The 22,006-nt window shown below is 36.4% G+C and overlaps 1 protein-coding gene across 3 annotated transcripts in view; it reads left to right on the forward strand.

Moving 5' to 3' along the window:
• The window catches only part of Rfx3 (regulatory factor X3), a 255,107-nt gene that overhangs the window by 150,478 nt on the left and 82,623 nt on the right, over positions 1–22,006 (forward strand). For all 3 annotated transcript variants that reach the window (XM_027406465.2, XM_027406463.2, XM_027406464.2), the window contains one exon: positions 6,247–6,505. In XM_027406465.2, the coding sequence (XP_027262266.1) occupies positions 6,247–6,505 (259 nt within the window). The remainder of the gene's footprint in view (positions 1–6,246; positions 6,506–22,006) is intronic.

Consider the following 22,006-nt stretch of genomic DNA (forward strand, 5'->3'; position numbering starts at 1 on the left):
CATAATGGCACTGCTTTAAGAGCACCTTCATTCCCTTAAAATACACACGTTTCCCCCCTGTCCCTCCCTGTGTCTGTACTACCACCTGCTCCAGCAACAGCAACTTTGATTTCTCCCTAGAGGTATCATTATAGCTCTGAGTTATATGCATTTTTCCTACTGAAACTGCATTCTGGCACATTCTTTCCAGCCTCCCCCCTCAACCAGTCTAGAATGAGCTTCCTCATAAAACCATGTTTCATTCTCTCTTCTCTGCCATGAACTTTGCTTCTCCATCTCCATAATTGGGTTACCTTCCACGATATAGGGCAACTACACACCTTTATTTTACCTCTATTATTGTATGATGAATGTTCTATGTTTCTAGTACTCAGAAATAATCTCCCTGATTATTTACTTGCCAGTTGGTTGTTTTATTTGCATTTATTTATATCATTGGCACTTATAAATAGCCAATAAATTTCTGTTATTCTGGTGGATATTAAATTTTCTGCATATTTAATTGTGTAGATAATTTCTCCTGTTTGCTGTATAGGTTTATCACCTTCTGGAGCTTGATTTTAAATTTTTATTATAAATTTAACTACTGTTGGCATTTATACCAAATGAAAAAAAGATCCCACTTACTTGGACTTTATTCTGAAAGAGAAAATAATACCAGTGTAGATGCTGCTAAAGGCAACTCAGTTGTTAGTTGTCATTGCTCCTGACAGCGAATGATAGCTAGATACAGAAGCTGAGAATGAATGGGGTTTGTCATTGTTGCTCAGGTCTGTATGATAGAAGCTAGGTGGCCAAAGAAAAGAGCACTTGAGATAGAAGATCAGAGAGTCTGCCATGGTGGTTCCTCATTTGTCCAGTTTAAGGCAGTGCAGACAGGTCAGCTTTACCACTTGGGAGGATGTGACCTTGAGCTTGAAATGGAGGTAATTTCTCAGAAGTGCTCTTATGATTCAACTGAGAAATTGTTATAGACATTAATTATTGCTGTTGAATGTTGTGCTTTGTTTACATTTTTGTGTCCTAAAATCTTCACATTGTCTTCTACATTTTAATTGGACTTTCATATTTCTTTGTTTATATGTGTGTGAGTATGTCACAGTGTGGGTGGAAATTAAAAATAAAAAAAGACAACTTGTGGGAGTAGAATTTTCCTTCTTCCATGTTGGCTTCAGCAATTGAACTCCAGTTATCAAGCATTATGACATAATGATAACTTACCTTGTTGGCCCCTTTACCCTTTCTTGTATTTATTTAACTATCCCATGTAATAAATAAGAGTTGAATGAATTTAGCCCTTGTAAAAACAACCTTAGGAAAATAGTATCTCTGAAGTTGACTCTTTAAAATTGTGGGAATCCTTTAAGTACAGACATGGTTCCCTAGAAGCTGTCCAGTGCTGCCACATATTTTCTATGGCCATCAGCTCATTTGATGAGATCATAACTAATGAGGTCTAGGTTGTGAGTTCACTTGCTACAAAGTCCAATTAGCTTTGACCTGGACTGTGTGAGCCCACATTGCATCTTTACTTACCAGTATCATGTCACAGTGAACGCTCTTGGTCAAGATAGGGAAGATGCGCTTTAAAAACTCATTGTTACTGGCAAATATACATTTTGAATAGGAGTTCCAAAGTGTTGCTATGAATTATTATCAGGATTGTAGTGAGTTGATGACGATGAATCAAAATAATTACTTTTTCAGCATAAACTGTTTGAATCTTTTTTTTAAAATAATTTTGTATTGCTACCATTAGACTGCCTACAGTCTGTGTATCAAATACACATCTTAGGATACTTGGATTCTCTCTTTTTATTCAGAAGACTTCATATGTGTTAGGAAAATATGATCTCTATTCTTCCATTGTATCACACTGAATTAATAGGCAGCTAGTATTTGATCTCTGACTTAGACCTCAGAGTCCCACTTCTGTGTGCTAATAACCACATTTTGCTAATGATCCTCCTAGGGGAGAGGGATTCTGATCATTGTCATGAACTTTCAAGCACCCACTGCACGACCCTAAACCTGCACACTCTCAGTTGGTGTTGTTCTCTATGCCTGTATTACCTGCATTCTCATGTCATGTAGACATAATGCACAGGGTCTCCCTCAAGAGGTGATGACAGCACTCATGGATGTGTGTAATCACTTATGAGAATCTGTAATCATCATAATTTGCTGAAACTAAAGTGTTTACCTGCTTCTTGCTGCGAATATTGACAATTACTGCTAGCATAACAGGCTTAACAGTGTGGGTTAGTAAGTAGGCATGTATTTCAATTGAACAATTGAGACTACTTTATAGTGCTGGGTGTTGGCACAGAATTGCTTTTTGCTCAAGGGAAAAGGTAACTCAATTCATTCTTCTCTTGCTTATTTTATCCTTGTACTTTAGGAACCTAAGTTGCATAATTTGTTTATTTCCTTGGAATGGTTCTCCCAAAGATATTTCCATAAAATTTGGGTCCTAGTTATCTGTATTTGTATAAATTCTTAAAACTTACATTTTCTAGTCATCTGTTACTTTGGTTAGACTAGCTGACGAATGTCACAAACTACAAGGAGAGTCCATTGCATTCACAATCTCTTGGTTAGTACAAAATCAGGTTTTTGAAAAGAAAATTAATACTCTGGTTTCTCCTCAGATCATATAAATCTTTTGCCTTTTAAAAATAAAATTATTTTTCTTCTTCACATCTTCTTTTGATTTTTACCCTGCCCCCTGATTCCAACATTATGCTTGTCAGAATGGAAAGAGTGATGTAATCTATACTATGACAAAATTCAGACATCTGTTTTATAAGGGATTTTCTGTGTAAGCCATTAAGTGAAGCATGTCCTTTTTTAGAGGTATCAGTTTTTTAGAGATGAAGCTGCCTGTTGTGTTTGTATCTGTGCAGTTCATGGATTCTCAGCTCTTCTTGTTTGAGAGTACATTTGTCATCAACTCAAATGTCAAATTCCCCAAACCATGTTCCACAAAATATGAGTCCTTTAAAAGCATACTGTGGTTACCTCGATGAAAAACTTGTACCAGTCTTTGAGAGGATCCCAGTTCCTAAAAGAACTTTCAAGGTTTTTAAAAGGTTTTTTTTTTTTTCCTGTATTAAGGAAGAAAGTAAGTCAGTATCTAGGAAAGAAACTCAGTATTTTCAAAACTTTCACACACTACACTTTGGGAGATGACACTTTTGACATTTGTAATTTATTCAGAATCCATAAGCATGTGAACAGAATGGGACTCAATTTTCTAAGAGTCACCTCTTGAAAATCCTGCAGGTAGTACATTTTCTGAAGGCCTCCACTTACCTCTCCCATATACTTCAAATGATTAATAAGAAACCACTTGAGATTATTCTTTTCCTCCTCAAGTGACACAGCTAAGTTTTAGAATTTGCAGGTGAAATTATGTTTTCTTATTATCTTTAACTTCCTTTTTTCTTAGAAAAAATGATTACATGGAATCATTAAGGAGTGAGAATGCTTTCTTTATTCGTCCTTCTCCTGGTGTACAGTCTTAGATATGTAGGGGCTGCTGTGGAAATCCACTTCCCATTTAGAAATTACCAAGCATGATTGGTTCCATAGGAAACTTCGGAGAGAGAATTGACTGTCTGTAAAAGAGCTTGGACATTTCTTTATAATTAAAAAGGGCTTCTAGTGTTAGCTACATAAAAAATTCCTATCTCTTCAAAGATGAAAGATGTTCAAAGGTAGCTTCCTAGAATGTTAGAGTTGGTAAGATTGAGATCATTTATCACTGCCCCCTCTGCAGACAAATAAACTGAAGTTCAGATAGGAAGAAAATATGAAAACTAAAGCAACTTGCTTTCCACTGCCATATTTTCATACTGACCTGAGGGTCATATAGACTTCATATATTTATTTGCAGGGCATGCATATCTGTTATGTCCATTGAGAATTGCACGAAGACAGTCCATCTGAAAGATGGAATTACTGAAGTCCCTTGACACATGTTTTTCTTAAGCTTTAGTACAATATCCACATTCATAGGACTGCTGGAATTAACACATTTTGTGTTGGTATCTTCAGCCCTTCTTCAGCATTGAAGGTCCTATTCTGGGTAAGATGAGTAGCATGGTACTAATAAGCTGAGGTAATAGAATCCTAAACCATAACAGAAAATTGAAACCCTCTTACTACTTTCTAGGATAATTCCTTCTTAGTTATTCATAGATATTATTAATGTGTACAGAGTTTTTTGTTGTCTCCCATGTGACATAACTTAGTACATGGGCTGAGTTCACTGTACTCCAAAAAGAGAAACAGAACCATATATTGCATGTGTTAGTATTTATTACCTTGTATGTATTTATACAGTTCATTTGATTGTATTTAATACCAACCTTAAGTTGTTTTATTTTATTCATTGTTAAATGAAGCTACTATATATTCAGTGCACACAAATTAGCATAAACCCCTTTATCTTTTAATCTAAATGTGAAATTAACATGCCTATTTTTACTTTAGTAACTAAAGATGTTTAGTTTGAGAAAGTATAGCAATGATAAGACTCTTACATATATTTTAAATTGTATTTTTCAGATTTTTAAAAAATATTCTATAATTGTTTGTATCATTGTCTTTAACATTTATGCTTTGATATTTTGTAGTTATTTGTGAAGGGTATAGTTTTTTTTAGTGTAGATTATTTTCTGAAAACTATTAACTCTTTTATTGAAAAGGTATTTTCATACAGTATATTCTGATCACACTTTTCCCCTCCCCCAACTCCTCCCAGATTCGCACCTCCCCACCAACCCAATGCCACATCTTCTCTCTCTCTCTCTCTCTCTCTCTCTCTCTCTCTCTCTCTCTCAACAAACAAGAGTACACAAAGAAAGCAAAGTGAGACAAAATGTCTAAAGAAATAGCACTGAGTACTTTTTGTGTCAGGCATCTACTCATGGACATGCAGTCTACCCGGAAGTGTGGTTATTCTGCCCAGGGAAGAGACTCCATTGGAGAGGACTAATTTTTCCTTTTTATGCGGATACTGATTGTAGATAACTTCTTGGTTAGGGCTTCAAGCCTGTGTCTGTTTGCTCTTTGTACTGCTGGGACCCCAACTAGCTTGCACTTGTAAAGGCCTTGTGAGTGCTGCCACAGTCTCTGTGAATTCATGTTTATCAGTCCTGTTGTGTCAGGAAGACACTGTTTCCATGAAGTTGTTCATTTCCTCTAGAGATTAGAAACGGTAGTTGCAGGATAACAGTGAATGTAAAGAGTGGAGATGAAGTGCCAGAGAAAGTAAAGTACCAGGATACTTGATACCCAAATGCCAGGCTTGGCTACATGTGGGGGTGAAGTTAAGAGAACAGTAAGCACTGGAAATGTTTATCATTTGAAATTTCAAAGATATAAGCAAATGAAGTGTTTCTGAATGTGTCTTCTTACATTTCTGTAGTCCTATAACTTCTTGTGAGCTTTTTACATATTAAAAAAATTAAAGCATCCTATAGTGTAAGCTGACATCAACTGGAAATGAAAAAATCAGATGAATTTAATCAGAACCGACAAAGAAGAAAAGGGCAACATGGAGTGGTCAGCAGTGTCATTCTGCAAATAGGTCAAAAAGAGACAAGGGCTGAAGGAGCCTTTTGGCCTGATATTTACATTTGGTCACAAGTGACCTTATTAAAAGCCACTTCACTGAAAGGCTAAGGGCAGAGCTTGACCAGACTTCTGGGGAGGTGCAAAGTGAGTATGTGAAGAGCTGGCACAGTCACTGAGGAAGGGAGAGCTGCTAGACAGACATAAGTTGTGTTTTAGCTCAAGACCTTCTTGGTCTTAAGGAAGGAATCCACAGAAGTGTCTTCAGATATGGAGGATAATCACTAGTTATCCATGGATGGGAAGTGGTCCCTGGTCATGGTAGATCTCATCTTTCCTCATAGCAGCACATACATGAGTGTTTAAATACAAGGACAGAATTTGTGAACAGATTTCTTGCAGCAAACGGACCTGTTGATGAGTTGGAGATGAACTCCTATAGAGAGTAAATAAACTACAGTACAGAAACAAGCTAAGGTTCTCATTTAATTTGGAGAGGAAATCAATCTCTTTATTGGTGGGAATAATATTTCATAAAAAAACAAAATTTAACAAGTTTCAAAGGCTGGACATTATTAATATATATATTTTTAAATATTGGTATTAAAGATAACAATCGTGATTTAAACAAGCTAGTAAATCTCTCCTTTTTTCTTCTTTCTAAAGCCGAACAACAACTTATCCTTATACAGAAACACAGATGTACAGCCAAAACACTGGAGGAAATTACTTTGATACTCAAGGAAGTTCAGCACAGGTGACAACCGTGGTGTCCTCCCACAGTATGGTGGGTACTGGTGGTATTCAGATGGGTGTCACGGGAGGACAGCTCATCAGCAGCTCTGGAGGAACCTATCTGATTGGCAATTCAATGGAGAATTCTGGTCACTCAGTGACACACACAACCCGGGCCTCCCCAGCGACGGTAAGTGCTTGAGTTTTTATTTGCATTAGCGTCTGTGGCTTGTATTGTACTGTTCTCCTCTATGGAGGGAAACAAATCACATAGACTCTAGTAGGGCAAATTGTCTTAAGCAGTTTTCATATCCTGCCACTTTATAGGATGTAACAAGTAGCACTATGAAGAACATTACTGATTTGCATACCCTAATTCAGTAAGTAGAAAGTCTTTATCAGTAATAGCAAGCTAGATTTAGAGAAATGAATTTTCCTAATGTAAACACCGACTTTGTTGTATTTCGGGGCTCATGCCTGGAATCTCTTAGCACACAGAGATTGAGGCAGAAGGACTGTTGTGAATTCAAGACCAGCCTGAATTACTTACCACCTGTACTATATTTTATTTAATACATTTAAAAAAACTGTTTTGCTTTCACAATAGAAAGCCACATGTACTTGTTCTATTGTATTTATATTATTAGTATTTAAATTTTTTAAATAGTTATGTGAACTGCATACCTGTCCTCCTAGCTCATGAGAGGCAGGGGCAGGAGGATTGTGAGTTTGAGGCCAGACTGGGCTGTGTTGTGTGACCCTGTCAGAAGATGTATTGCCATCTGCTATATTACATTTGCCAGAGTCGCATTGCATTTGCCAAAGAAAGACTCTGGGAAGCACTGGTAACACGTGATTCATATGTTAGACACTTGTGTTGGTGCTGTGAGCAAATGATAGAGTGAAGACACACCTTCATATAGCACTTTTCAAACATTTGAATTTAAATATGCATTTTGACACAGAAGGAGGACATATCAGTATGAGAGTATTAATTTGCTGAAATGGTTTCAGAAATATAGGAAGTTGTATGCCATTTGATATCATCAAACTGTAAAGTCAAGTATGTATAAAAGGGAAAATGATCACCTAAGACAAAATAGCAATGGAATTGACTTATTACTTGATTGATATGAAACAGCTGGTGTGGCCAGGGTTATACCTCAGTAGCATCAGGACAATGCTTAGTATGTTGAAGCTCCTGAGTTCTACCCCAACCCTGCCTAGAGATGGGGAGTGTAGCGCTGGGGATTTGAATTAATTGTATACACACTTTTCTCATTATGTTACCATGCCCTTTTTCCTTGAAATGAAATGAGCGAGTGGTGAATGGGGAGAAAACAATAGCAGTACGAGGCTTATATTTTTCACGTTTTGGGTTTTCTTTGGGATGTTCTATGCACTTTGTATTACTCTTGTGTGCTTGTGGTACTGATTTGTCCATGTTGTCATTGTTATTATTGACCCTTTCCTAATCAAATTTCAAACTCTCTATTTTTATCTAATTCAGCATTTTTCTAACATCAGAACAGCTGATCTGAGTGGAATTTTTTTTTTGCATTTTTGTACATATTTTTGAAATGCTTTTTATATGTATTGGCTCTGCTTTTAATAATTTTACGCTTCTAAATTTTTCAGTCATACAAGTGTTTATACAGATTACAAAATAGAAAGAAAATTACCACTAATCAGCCATATCTTCTCTAGCCATGTTATTCTACCCAAAAAACAAAGTGCTATACTAAATAATCTTTTGGTTTTCTTATCACAAAAGGAAAATGGTACCAGTAGTTTAGAACATGCCTCGTAGGATATATGTCAAATGCCATTTCCAGCTGTAGGGAAAGTATCTGTTATTTCTCAAGCCCTTGTATGCTGTCTCATTTTCACTTCACCGACTCTCTCATACTGCTGTATCTTCCTTCTGACCTTAGCCTTTCTGACTTCTCTTGTAGCCATTCTCATTTGCCTTCATGGCAGTTCTAGCTACCTAATTATCCCCAGTGATTACTTAGTTTGCAAGCTCTGTTTGTAAATTAACTAAACATTATCTTTCAGATCATTAAAATGTATAGTTATAGAAATTAAAAGAATTAATTTTATACTTTTTTTAACCAGCGGATGCACTTGTTTTTTCCTATACAATGTATGCAAGATAACATTACTCCTAGAGCTTCCACTATACAACTTTGTAATAATTTATTATAGCAGTTATCAAATAAACCCATAAATAACTGAGTTATAGGAAGTAAGAATAGTTGCAACTACCTTTAAAATACTAATTTATTATAGATAGAGATATAAATTTGCATTTAAATATCCACTTCTGGGGAGTTATAAATCTGTTGTGTTTTAGGCTGGGTTTTCTTTTTATATTAATACTTCCTTTTTAACCTAAAACATATGAAAGTTAATGAAGAAGAGAAATTTTGTGTATCTGGGGCTGCACTGAAACCAGATGATATGTTTAAGTTATCTAAAGCTATCTATATACATCTTCCAGTGTTTACTATGTTTTCTTAAATTTATTACCAAGCTGTATATTTGATTTATGTGCCACCTTAATAATGGTGAACTTAGTAGCTCAAATCACAGTGTGATTTCTCTTATCACTGTGTTATAGCTTCATTTCATTATAGGAAACTAGCAAAAATTAAGTGTTATTTACCCCTGGAACTTTTCCTACTCTTTTCCTCTTGCCAAATGCTGAAAATCAATACATTTCTTCATTGTTTTGATGATTAGAAATCAGCATGCTTTTTCAGTCACCATAAAACCTTAGGCATATCTGTGAACAGTGTCTGGCAGCTTGTCTTAGGCCATATGCTGTATGCCATTTAAGTTCAGTTTCTCTGACTGATATTGTTGTTCCTCTAATGTGTAACATAGCTAATATAACTGACTATAAGAATAGCTGATGTCTAAGCCAAAATGCCTAAGTGCAGAAAACAGTCACCTCTCTTCCCAATGATTTTCTCCTCCATGGATTCAACCAACCTCACAGAAAATACTGGGGGAAAAATTGTGGTACATGTACATACTTTTTGCTTGCCATTCTCTCCCAAATGAAGTAGTATATTAACTATTTTCATAGCATATTTATATTGTATTAGATTTTGTAAGCAACAGAGTTGATATAAACAGTCTGACATACAAGATAACTCAGTGGATAAAGGTACATGGGATCAAACCTGGTGACCTGCATTTAATCCTCAGGACTCACATGGGGAAAAGAGAAAATTGACTCTCAAAAGTTGCCCTCTTCTTTCCACATGGGGATGTGCGCATACACACACGCACGCACGCACGCACGCACGCACACACACCATACCTTATTTTTGTTCTAAGAAAGTACAGAAAAGTGTTCTGATAGGTTGTATACAACTAATACCGTATCTTAAATAAGGGACGTATGGTGTCTGATAAACATTCATGGAAAACAAGGGACAACAATAGACACCTGAGTCATTACTGAAGAGCAGAGAAGCCATTGCAAGATCATCATCACTTCACCTCAATTGATAGCAAACAAGATACTTGGGAAGAGAGCTGAAAACTATAACTCACTTCCTAGCTAGCAGTTTCCTCCCTTGGTCCTCAGAATAGCTTCATAGATGATGCTCTTATACAATCCATTTGTGTTTGTACAGAAATATTCTCACTTAAAATTATTAGGAATAACACCATGTCCTAGGGAAAGCTTAATGTGCAGATAGCTTTGTATGGCATGCTGTTGAAGAAGGTTGATGATTTTACATAAAAACCATGGTGGAGAAAAATCAAAGATCATTTCCTGGAATACTTTGCTGCCTACCCTAAAACATGCTTATCAGAATCACCTTTGCCCTGTTACAGTCATGTTGATTATTAGAATTTTTATTTCAAGTATAATTTACTTTACCTTTTTAAATTTAAAAAGCTTTATTAGGATGATTTTATGTTTTGTATTTGGCTTGTTAGAATGGTAATGGATTTTATATTATGACTATATTATGGTATAAACTATTCCTATTTGATGACAGTATTATTGTTCCTTTTACTTACTATATCATGGACAATGAAACCCCGATATTTTTATAAATTATATATGTGTATATCTATATGCACAAATAAAAATATTTTCTGCTGATACTAAGAATTTTAAGAAATATTAACAGTTTTTTTGGCTCACCATTAGAGTTCAGCTAAGTAGTAATGTGAGTGTTTTAGATTTTATTCAATTGAAATGAGGGATCTATTGTTGCTATTTCATAAAGTATGGGAGTTGGTTATTGTTATTAGTCTGGACTCATCACTGTCCTTCACCCTGATTGTATCACTATCTTCCCTTCATTTTATTTGAAATTCTTGGGTGTGTGTGTGTGTGTGTGTGTGTGTGTGTGTGTGTGTGTGTTTGTAGCATCTTCATTTGTAGAATTCTTTGAAAACTAAGCAATTTTCATTTGCAGAGCAAAACTTTGTGAATGCAATGATGTTTTTGTGCTCATAATAGCCTATTATATCTTATACTTTTCTACATAGTAAATGGCAGTTTGATTTAAAAAACTTTACTCTTTCCTCTATTAAGTAATTGTATTTTGTATTCATTTATTGGATTGAATTATTGAATTATTCATTCATTATTTTGTTCTTCATAACTAAATAATATTGCATTAGACATTTTAAGACTGATATAAAATTAGTTTTAGAATCTGTACATAGTAATAATTCTCTCTATATAAAACCTTTTGGTAAAATTAGATTCTGTCAAAAAACATAAGGAAACAAATGTCTAATGTAATATTATATCTATATATTATATATATTATATATATTAATTATATATATATATTATATATATTATATATATACAAGATATATACAAGATATATATATATATATATATTGTAATTAATGTAAAATGCAATATACCTTAACTATTTGGAGGGAAACTTCAGTAGCTATCTACTACTGTCTGAATAAAACTTAGATTAATTTATATAATGTAAGGAAATCTGATTCATTTTAGAATTGTAGGTGTTCTTATTTCTTTTTCTCATGATTTAAATGTTCATGGATCCAGTGTAAAGTATACTCTTTCTAAAAGAATAAGTATTTTTAGCTGCCCAGAAAACTATTGTAGCAATTGCCAAAATTTCTGTTAATTTTTATATGAATTATTCAACCATTCTTAAATTGTGTATTGAAAAGGCCAAATGACATCCAAGCTATGCCTGACTCTCACCCTGACCTCTTTTGTCTTCTCATAAGCAGAGAGTGCTACCAAGTCTTTAAGTTTCATTCTAGAAATATCCCAATAAATATACAAGCAGAATAGTCTATCAATTTTTTCACACAAGTATTAACAAAAATATTTTTCTCTTTTTGCTCTACCAATGACTTAGAGGACTTTTTCATATCAGTGTATAGATGGCTTTCCTATATTTGTGAAAAATAGGTTAAACATAGCTGATTTGTCTATTTTCCTTACCCAAGGAGAAATATTTAATATTGCTCTTTGAGCTATATACCTTAATAGTTATAGAAAACAATGTAGTCACATAACATCGGAATTTATTTGTCTTCTGTAAAGGTAAGCTGGGGAGAAAATAATTTTAAAGTTGGGAATATGTATAATTATATATGTCAGATTTCTTATTGCATAAAAATGATTCAGTGTTCCAGCTAGCTTAAGTGTTTAATAAAACAATACTTCCATGAGTAGAAGCACACATGATATTAGCATTTCTCAGACCAAACTGAGCCTTTAAGTGAAACTTTCAGATAGAATACCAGGAATCATCTGCTTCCAGCACAAAATCATAAACTGACTGAATGCTCTGGGACCTCTTTTTAAAGTTCTTCATTAAATGGGACTTTGGCTGGCCTCTACTTTCCATCTATGTCTCTCTATTCCTTCCAGCACGCTTGGTCTCAAGCAGATAAGACCTAGAGACAGTAATTCTACAATTCAAGCTTAGGATATTCCACTCCTAGAGTTTCTTGATAAACTAGAAGGTTAAGACAAAGGGAATTATGGGCCCTGAACTTTTAAATAAGTTACAGTAGTGACTAGTTTATTTGAGAAAGGAGGTATTTCATATTGTTGCTTCATTTCAGAAAAATACATATATTGTAATATTCTAGAAATAGCTTCATTTTACTTAATATAAACAATTAAGAAGATTATTAACACTTGTAAATACAAAAGTAAGTTGTGTCCCTCATGGCTTGCTGTATTGTTTTTGTCTTGATATTCCTTCAGTTGACAAATCAAACTTCAAATTTACTCATTGAACTTACTATAAAATTTGAAAGAGAAAAAAACACTAACTTGATGCTTCATTCATAATAATTTGGTGTTAGCTAAAGTGTGAAATATATTGGTGATATATTAACACTGTCTTCTATAACATCTGAGTCAATGTTAGGCCCATAATGCTTAATACTTCTCCCTGATTTAGTGGGGGAAATACGGCACATGTATATGGATAATTAACAGTTTCCTAGAGAGTGGGATCTTCTTGTGGGTTCATGTTTATGTAAGTTCAGCTTCCACAACATGGAATGCAACCACCTTTCTGTGTATGTAGCTACTGTTGTGTTTATCATGCCAACTAAATTTCATATGCTAGAAGGGTTGTAATGTAGTCACAAATTGTTAAAAATAATTTTACCTATTCCTTTTCAAACTTTTTGATGTAAAGTAAGTGAGTTTTCCATTTGACTTATAAGAAAGAAAGAGAAGACCATTCTTCTCTTAATATATTTATTGTACAGCAAAGGTGGCCTCAGGCTTTCCATGCTCTGGCTTCACAGCCCTGGATGCTAGGCTACTACACATAAATAATGTGATTTCATTAATATGCTTTCAAAAGTATGGGAAAGATGCAATAAGCAAGAAATGAAAACAAAATATAAAAATGAAAAGCAAATTTAAAAATATCAGGATTTGAGTTTCTTTGACATTATCTGATACATTACAGAGAATCAGATGAAATCATTTAAGAGATTTAGCAAGGTAGCTTCAAACTCTGATTGTCTCTGAGGTGTTAAGATTGAAATTAAACCTTGGTCCCAAGTTTCAGATAGTCTTTCTTGATTAGACTGTTGGAAGTTTTGAGAATGAAATGAAGTCTAAATGTAATTAAAAACTTAAAACTATTTGTATCCAGAATTTTGAGTTGACAGTGAATGTTATGTATTCGTGGTCTTATTCCATATTTGTAACATTTCACAGAAACTTTGTATGTGCTCTGGAATTTACTAAAGGTCACAAACATGATAAACTGTTTTCTACCACTGAGCAATACTCCAGCTTCTCTCCACGAACCACTGAATTATTTTTACCTGCTCTCTTCAACAGTGTTTTTAATGACCTGGTGCTGTGTTTCCATAGAATGTGTCGATGGAACTAGCCCCAATCACTGAAGGCCTGTCGTTTAAGGCAACAGTGGAAATCCATAACTAATACATGAGACTACATTTTTTGAAAGTATTTTTGGTTACTTTTATCCTCTGATTATATCATTTTAAATTAGAATGTTAACTTCATAAAATTTTTATTTGGTTACTTTTTGAGCTACCAAACTAATGCTTATCTTCTACTAATTTTGCTAATGTAAGTTCCAAGTTGCCTTTAAAAAGCACAAAACCAAATAATACTTAGACCTCAAAGTCTCTCTTTAAATAGAGCACTTGCCTGTTTATGCTTCTTCAGTAATAGTGACACTGACTCTGGCAAAGGGGAAAAACAACCTTTGATTGCATTTTAGTGCAGTGTTCCTCAAATGTGAGTATGTGCTCTAGGGAACGTCACTGGACCCCAATCCCAGAGCTCTGACTTAGTGACTGTTGGCAAGGGGCCCAGAATTTGCAGTCCTAACAAATTATAGTAATCACTGCTGTTGTAGTAATTATATAGACTACGTACAATAGTGAAGATGTTCTTAGTATTAAGAATAAAATGGAAAAGGCTAGGTCCATTTGCAAATGTAAGTTTGATCTTATACCTGACTAGTTAATGCTGAGTCAGCAGAATCGTAAAGGGTAATTCTAGCCCCTGGCTTTTCTCTAGTGGATATATCATCATAAACTAATTATATCAACCATCAATTATAGGTGGTAAAGCTGTAAGTTCACAGAGTAATCACACTGAACAAAGACAATGTTTGGTTCCAGCCCACCATCTAAATTTAAACACCAACTGTTATCAGAACACATCTGATTTATATATATTTCTGATCCAAATATTTTCTTCTTTTTCTCCTAAGTACTTTCAGAAGAATTTCAGGTAATAATAATAAAATAATATCACACGTCAGGTTTAACATGTACCTTAGTTAGAGCGTCTATTGTTGTGAAGAGACATCATGGCAAGATAACTCTTACAACGGAAAACCTTAAATTGGGGCTGGCTTATAGTTCAGAGGTTTAGTCCATTATCATCATGGTGGGTGGCCTACAAGCAGGCATGATTCTAGACCAAGAGCTGAGAGTTGTACATCTTGTTCTGCAGGGAGCAAAAGTGGACAGACATACTGAGCATGGCTTGAGCATATATGAGACCTCAAGCCTGCCTCTGCATTGACACACATCCTCTAACATGGCCACACCTACTTAGTCAGGGCCACACTCTCCTAATAGTGCCACTCCCTATGGGCCAGGCATTTAAACATGAAAGTCTATGGGGGCCATACCTATTCAAACCACCACAACATTCGTTCATAAATGTTATAAATTTTCTAAAGTCATAAAACTATCAATGAATTGAAATTGGAAAGATTTCATATATTACAGTGTTTGTAAGCCCTAAAATTTGTGTGTTCTAAATGCTTAGCTGTAATGTCCAGCATGACATCCTTGATGGTTTTCTGAACCAAGATGTAAACTAGAACTGGCTAAATGTGTCCTGGACGTTTTTAGGTTTTTTTGTTTGTTTGTTTGTTTTTTTGTTGTTTTTTTTTAGTTAAACCAACAGCCTATTTTGAATCTCTCTCAAGCCTCTTTTTCATATTGTATCAACATTGCATATTGATTAACATTTTCCCTAAAGTTACAGTTTTAAAAGCAATACCGGCACCTTAGTTTCCTGGGTTGAAGGTAGGTAGTCCAGTGTGCATTTCTAAGGCCTCCCTTGAGGGGGAAAAAAAAAAAAAGACCCAGCCTAGACCTTTAGAAAATACTCAGTCACTTGACCTGAACTGATAATGATTTATCTACTTCGTGCAAGGCATTTGAAACTTTTCAGATTCCATGAGACATGCCTTTACACTGATAACCAGGACTTGGGTTTACAAGTGCACATCAGATGCCCTCATATATGACTCTCCTTGTGTCAGTATCGATACCCATATGACTGGAATCAAAGCTCCTTGAAGTGATGCCTATATCATGTGCAGCAAGCCATGCTTGTTTTCCACTCTGTTTAAACACATAGCCACCCTGTTGGGCATCCTCTACTCCGCTTGCAGCTTTTCTTAGCAGACATTCCCTGATGCTGACACCTCCAGTATTCTGATTGTGCATTGCAACTTAATCACTACTTCTGCATATTTACCTAGTGCTTTCTTGGGGGCCTCTCCGAAGGGAGTCTGGCCTTGCCATACATTTCCTAATCAATAGATATCTGGAACAGTGGTACAAGACTTGATGACTCCCTTAATCTTACATCTTCCATGCCAGACACTACTATGTGGAAGATGCTGCTATGTTCTGCTCCTGACTTTGGATGGAATCTAGCTGCCTTGGATCACAATTGGATCTGCCTGTGTGCCCACCCTAAGGAAACTTCCTTAGGCAGTTGCTTTCTATGGGTAGGGAGCCCCTTCAGTGGCATTCTGAGTTTAGTGTTGCTCTTATCAGATACATTTGCATTTTCACAAGTTTTAACCTTTGATTGGTGGGGTTTTAGCCTCAGGTCATCTCTGCCACTGTTCCGCTGATCGGTGTCTAGTTTCTTTTTAACATTCTGGCCTCTTTTTTAGCACATGGCTTTGCTGCAATTTTAAACTAGTTTGAACTCTTCCTTAAGAAACTGCACACTAAAAAATGTATTTCTGCCCCTTTTGTTGCTTTCTTTAAAGATTTTTTTCTACTTTTGATTATGTGTATGTTCTCTGTGTGGGTGTGTATACACATGAGCTCAGGTTCCCACAGAGGCCAGAGAAGTCAGATTCTCCTGAAGCTAGACTTACTTATGATTTTGAGCTGCCTGCTGTGGGCTCTGGAAACTGAACTCAGATCCTCTGCAAGAGCAGGCTACACTCTTAAGCCATCTCTTCAGCCCCTGTGGCTCTTTCTCACTGTTAAGTTAGGTAAGTATGGTGAATAATTACCATGCTTCAAACTGAATTCTGTCCTGCCTTAAAGTTTTTTTTTTTATACAAAATATGTTAGCCATTAATTTTAAATTTAGCTCTGCTTAAGTTTTCTGTACTAAAGCAGAATAAAGTCAGATTCTTTTTTTAGCACATAACCTGAATGGCCTCTACTCTAGTTCCCAATACAGTCCTTCCTTCCCTCTGAAATCTCATGATCCAGGCCTGTCCTATTCCCATTTTACTTAATTTTATTTTATATGCATTGGTGTTTTGCCTGCATTTATGTCTTTGTGACAGTGTCAGATTCCCTGAAACTCGAGTTATAGACAATCTTGAGCTACCATGTGGGTGCTGGGAATTCAACCTGGGTCTTCTGGAAGAAAAGCCAGAGCTATTAACCACTGAGCCATTTCTGCAGCCCATCTTTCTATCTCAAGCATTCTTATCTTCCAGCTCCTATCCAATAGTACATTAAGCTTTACTTACAGCATTTGAGAGCTTAAAAGGCAGCTCAAAGAAGGAGGGCTTTATTTTGACTCCCAGTCTGTCAGGTTAGGGCAGTTATAGTGGCAGCAACTTGAGTTAGCTGCTCACATTACATCCATAGTCAGGAAGTAAAGGGAGAGGGACACCCACTCTCTCATTTTTATTCAGTTCATCACCTCAACCCACGAGGTGCTCTTCATGGTTACAGAGTATCTTCCAACCTCCATTATCTGACCTAGATAATCCCTCAAAGGCAAGCCCAGAGACTAGCCTGATCTAGAAAATTCCCTATAGGCATACCTAGGGGCTAACCTGATCTAGATCATTTACTATAATCATGCCCAGAGGCTGTTTTCTAGTTGGTTTTTAGATCTGTCAAGTTGACAAACAACATAAATTTACAAATATAAAGAAAATTAGTTTGAATTTAGAGGGATGCATCTTGGATTCCAATCAAACTCAATGCCTACTCAATCTCAAGACAGTCCCTTAGTTCCAGAGAGCTTCAGTTTTCTTAGATGAAAGTAGACCTGTTTCATGGAAATATGCATATCTAATATGAGAATGAGAATATGCCTATCCTATTCTATGAGGTGGTTCTAAAAAATCAAATGAAAAAATGGGCTGAAATCCACCTAAGAGTAAAGAGAATATGCTATGACATAAATAAAATAGTCATAAGTAAGATGATATAAATGTTAAGTTCTTCATGAACATGTTATCCCATTTACATAAATGCACATGAATGTGTATGTAAACATATGTCAGAGGGATCCTCTTTTTTGTCCTGTGAAATATATAAAACACTTACCATCTCTTCATTTTTGTTGTCAAGTAGACACTTACCCTCTTGGCATTACAATTGCTTTAAAATAAACACTGTGTTCTAGCCTCTTAATTGCTTACACTGGAAGCATTTGAGTAGATTTTCCTGAATACTTTTAGAGTTATTTATTTGGTTTTTTTTGTGTGTGAGTTTGAGTACTTTGCTTGCATATAATCTATGCACCATATGTGTGCATGGTGCCCATTTATGTCAGAAGAAGGCATCAGATCCCTGGGAAATAGAGTTATGAATGATCATGACAAAGTACCTAATTATCATATGGGAGGGAAGAGTGAGACTTATATCCCAAGTCATATAGTGTTAGCAGGGAGCTCTTTGCAGGGTCATCTTCCACATAAGGTCAGGCATCCAAGCTTAGAGACACTCTGCAAATAAGGTTAGAGGAAAAGAGGAAGCCCCACTGAGAAAAGGAGGCCTCCATTTTGCACTGAGCTCAGGGAGCTATCGGGACATGGTGGTACAAAAACTTAATAGCAGGGTTCTCCAACAATAGTCACAGAAAATCACATTGTAGCACCCTATTCTGTCTGTCCATTCATTCTGCAAATGAGCATTTGCCTCCAATCTTCTCAGGGGGTTCTAATCTCCTCTAACCTTTTCAACCACTGAGTAGAGAAAACACTTAGGTATGGTAGCAGCTCAGCAAAATAAGAAGCCATCCCATTAGAGGCATTCTCCTTTGTTAAAGGGCAGTGAGAGTGGTAATTATAACGAGAATAGTTTGAGTGAAACATTACTTCCATTTCATTGACACTATGCACTATTTTAGAAAATACATTATCGATCTCTCCTTTGTGCATCAACAAAGAGTAAAATGCAGTTTTTTCTTAACATCTAAGCATCACTGGCCCCTCTTCCCTCCACTCTGGTCTTCTTTCACTCAGGACCTAGGTAGGACTTTCTCTGAAGTTCCTTTTGGGATATTGATTTGTTGTTGCTATTGGAAGTAATCTAGTGTGGCTCTACATGCTTGGAGGCTGCCACCTTATTCGGGTCTCCAGGAAGGCAGCATATTTTTGGGTGATGAAATGTGGTCAGCCTGAGTTTTGAGCAGCATGTTTGTTATGCTCTCTCTCTTTCTCATTAGATAGTACTTGTTCACTTCTAGTTCTTCCTTGATCTGTTGTAAAATATTTGTAGGAGCAATGCTGAATTTATTATTATTTCTCCTGGGGAAAATACTTTATCCCCCTTACTTCTGATTGTCAAATTCCAATTCCTGAGAAATCACAGAATATTCACTTACTGGTCTAGTTTACTACAACATTTGCACATTAAATGGATTTTTGAATGCATTTTCCACCTTACAAAGTTCGCACATTGCATTTTTATTGAACTAAAAGAACTACATGTAAGTATACTTATTACCACATGGTCATTTCTACTACATTTGTGACTGTATAAGTCAAATTCTTGTTGCTATGACAAACATTTGAAAGGAGAAGAGAAAGAGAACAAGGGGAAATTGATTATAACTCACAGTTTGAGCCTGTGGTCACCTGGGCCCCTGATGCCAAAAGCTTATTGCTGAGTAAATTGCCACATGATGGCCAGGAAGCAGAAAGAATAGGCAATCCAAACCACTTAGCACCTTCCAGAGTGAACACTCAGTTTCCTTCTTCCTTTGCAGTCTACCCCTTTACATTTCCACCACTTTTCAAAACAGTTCCAGTAGCTAACAACCAAGAATTCAACACATAAGCTTCTGGGGACATTTCATATTCAAATTATTACATTCTGTACTGTTTCTCAAAAGCTTGTGACTACCTCATAATGCATTTACTCTACCCATGAAAGTCTCCAAAATTAATGGTTCTAAGATACTCAGAACTCCAAGTTTAAGGTCTCTGAAAATGAAGGCAAATCTTTGCTGCGAGCCATCTCTGAAGTTAAAAAATGTACTGCTTCCTCCATGCAGTTGCATAAATGAGAGCATAGAAGATAGGGATAGGACCAAAACAAATCTAAAACCCAGCATGGTAAGCATCAAGTCCTGCAGCTCCCATGTCTATCACCTTCAGCATTTGTATGGTGATGCAAGCTCCAGAGCACTTGGGTAGCCTTGACTCTACAGCCTTGCTGCTTGCCTGCATTACATTTTTTTTAAGTTAATTGTACTCACAGACATGGAAGCTTTCTTCCACAGACATACTCTCAGGGTTCTCCATTTCATCTTCTTTATCCCCATTGCTTCACAAAGTTTGGATTCTGACCCTGCTACACATTTGTCTGGCGTTCTGTGCCCCATTGAAATTTGGATAGAATCCTTCATGACCTTGGGACTCTTGTGTTCTGTATGCCTTCAAAACTAGCATCAAAGTCTGATAGCAGCCTGGGTTTCTTGTACTCTGGCTACAGTAGCTTCAGAATGCCCGGGGTGGGGGGGGGAGGGGGCTGAATAAAATCAAGCTTCTTCGCTAGGGAGTCCTGTGCAGCAAGAGGCACTGGAGTTTTCTCCCTAAGCCTTTCAAGTGAACTGGAAATTTCCTTCTCTTGAGCCTTAGAATAGGTGGGGTCTGGCAATCCCTTCCATACCCTCAGGTGTCCTGTTTTCCAGATGCAAATACACAGCTTGTTTTCATGTTTCAATTTTGGTGGTGGTGGTGGTGGTGGCGGCGGTGGAGGTGTGTGTGTGTGTGTGTGTGTGTGTGTGTGTGTGTGTGTGTGTGTGTGTGTGCGCCGCGCGCGCGCGCGCGCGCGCGCATGCGGATATGCATTTGAGTTGGTATATGGTATATGCACATGTGTTTTCAGATGTGGGTGCCTTTGGTTCCCACAGAGGCCAGAGAATGCCACTGGGTATCCCTGTCTATCATTCTCTTGCCTTATTCATTGGAAACAGTTTCTCAGTGAACTTGCAGATAACCTTGCAGCCAGCAAACCCAGTAATCTGGTTTCCACTCCTGACAGCACTGGAGTTACAGGCAGGTGTGCAGCCATGCCTGGCTTTCAATGTGAGTGTTAGAATTTCATCATGTATGGGAGAGTGTGTTTGAGTAGTCTACCTTAGAATGAACAGGACAAAGAAAGAGACTGCCTGTGTCAGTGGGAAGCTTTCTCTATTTTCCTCTTTTTTTATATCTGGACTCTCAACCTATGGAATGCCTGTTACATTTTGAGTCCTTCTCTCCCTTATTTGTCTCTGTTAACAGCCTCACAGGCACCCCCCTCCCCCAGAGGTACACTTTACTCTCCTGGGTGCTTCTTACTATAGTCAGTTAACAGTCTAGGTTTTCGACCCCAGCAACCATACATTTTTCTGCCCTGGAAGCAAATTAAATCAGTGTGGCTTTTAACAAGTGCTCCAGGCTTCTTATGGTTCCTTTTCCCAATCTAGGAAAACCATTTAAGTATTCATTGGAGTCATATCTTCTGAGAATCCCATGTTTGACGAAGGAGGTAAATCACACATGTATGTGCTTTAGTGCCCCCCTTCTTCCAGGTACCCCAATCCCAAATACAATTTTTCGTAAAACCTCACTTTTCACACAAATTGAGTCAATCACAATAAAACTAACAGTGAGGGGCAACATCAGTAATACAAATAGATCCCTAAAGACACCATTTACTGCTGGTCTGACAGAAGCTGCTTCCTCACAACCCCTTGTAAGGATTTGGTCCTGAGTCTGACTCAGCTGTTAGAATTTTAGTGATTTTTATCTTTCATTTAAACCTATAAAATCACAAATTAAGGATTATTTTTGTATTTGTTTATTAAAATGCAGTCTCATCTCAAAATTTCTATCCTCAGACTTTAAAGAAATTGTAGTCATCGTAACAAACTAAAATTTTGAGCAAATTCTTCTTAGAAATGATTTATTATCACATGAGTATTTTCAGTTATCTTATACTCTCTCTTTCTCTTTGAAAAGAAGAACACTTATTGATTCCTTTTATGAGATATAATGGCAAGCTTCCTTAGTTTAGCATTTTGACAAAAAAATATTTACTCCTTACATTTACATTGTGAACTCTTAATTGTGAGCTTATTTAATATATACAATATGACTTTTTCTGTTTATTTTCAAGTTTAATATTAATTCCGTGGAGGTGTGGA

The sequence above is a fragment of the Cricetulus griseus genome, chromosome 3, assembly GCF_003668045.3.
Source record: "Cricetulus griseus strain 17A/GY chromosome 3, alternate assembly CriGri-PICRH-1.0, whole genome shotgun sequence".
In the NCBI taxonomy this organism is placed as follows: Eukaryota; Metazoa; Chordata; class Mammalia; order Rodentia; family Cricetidae; genus Cricetulus; species Cricetulus griseus.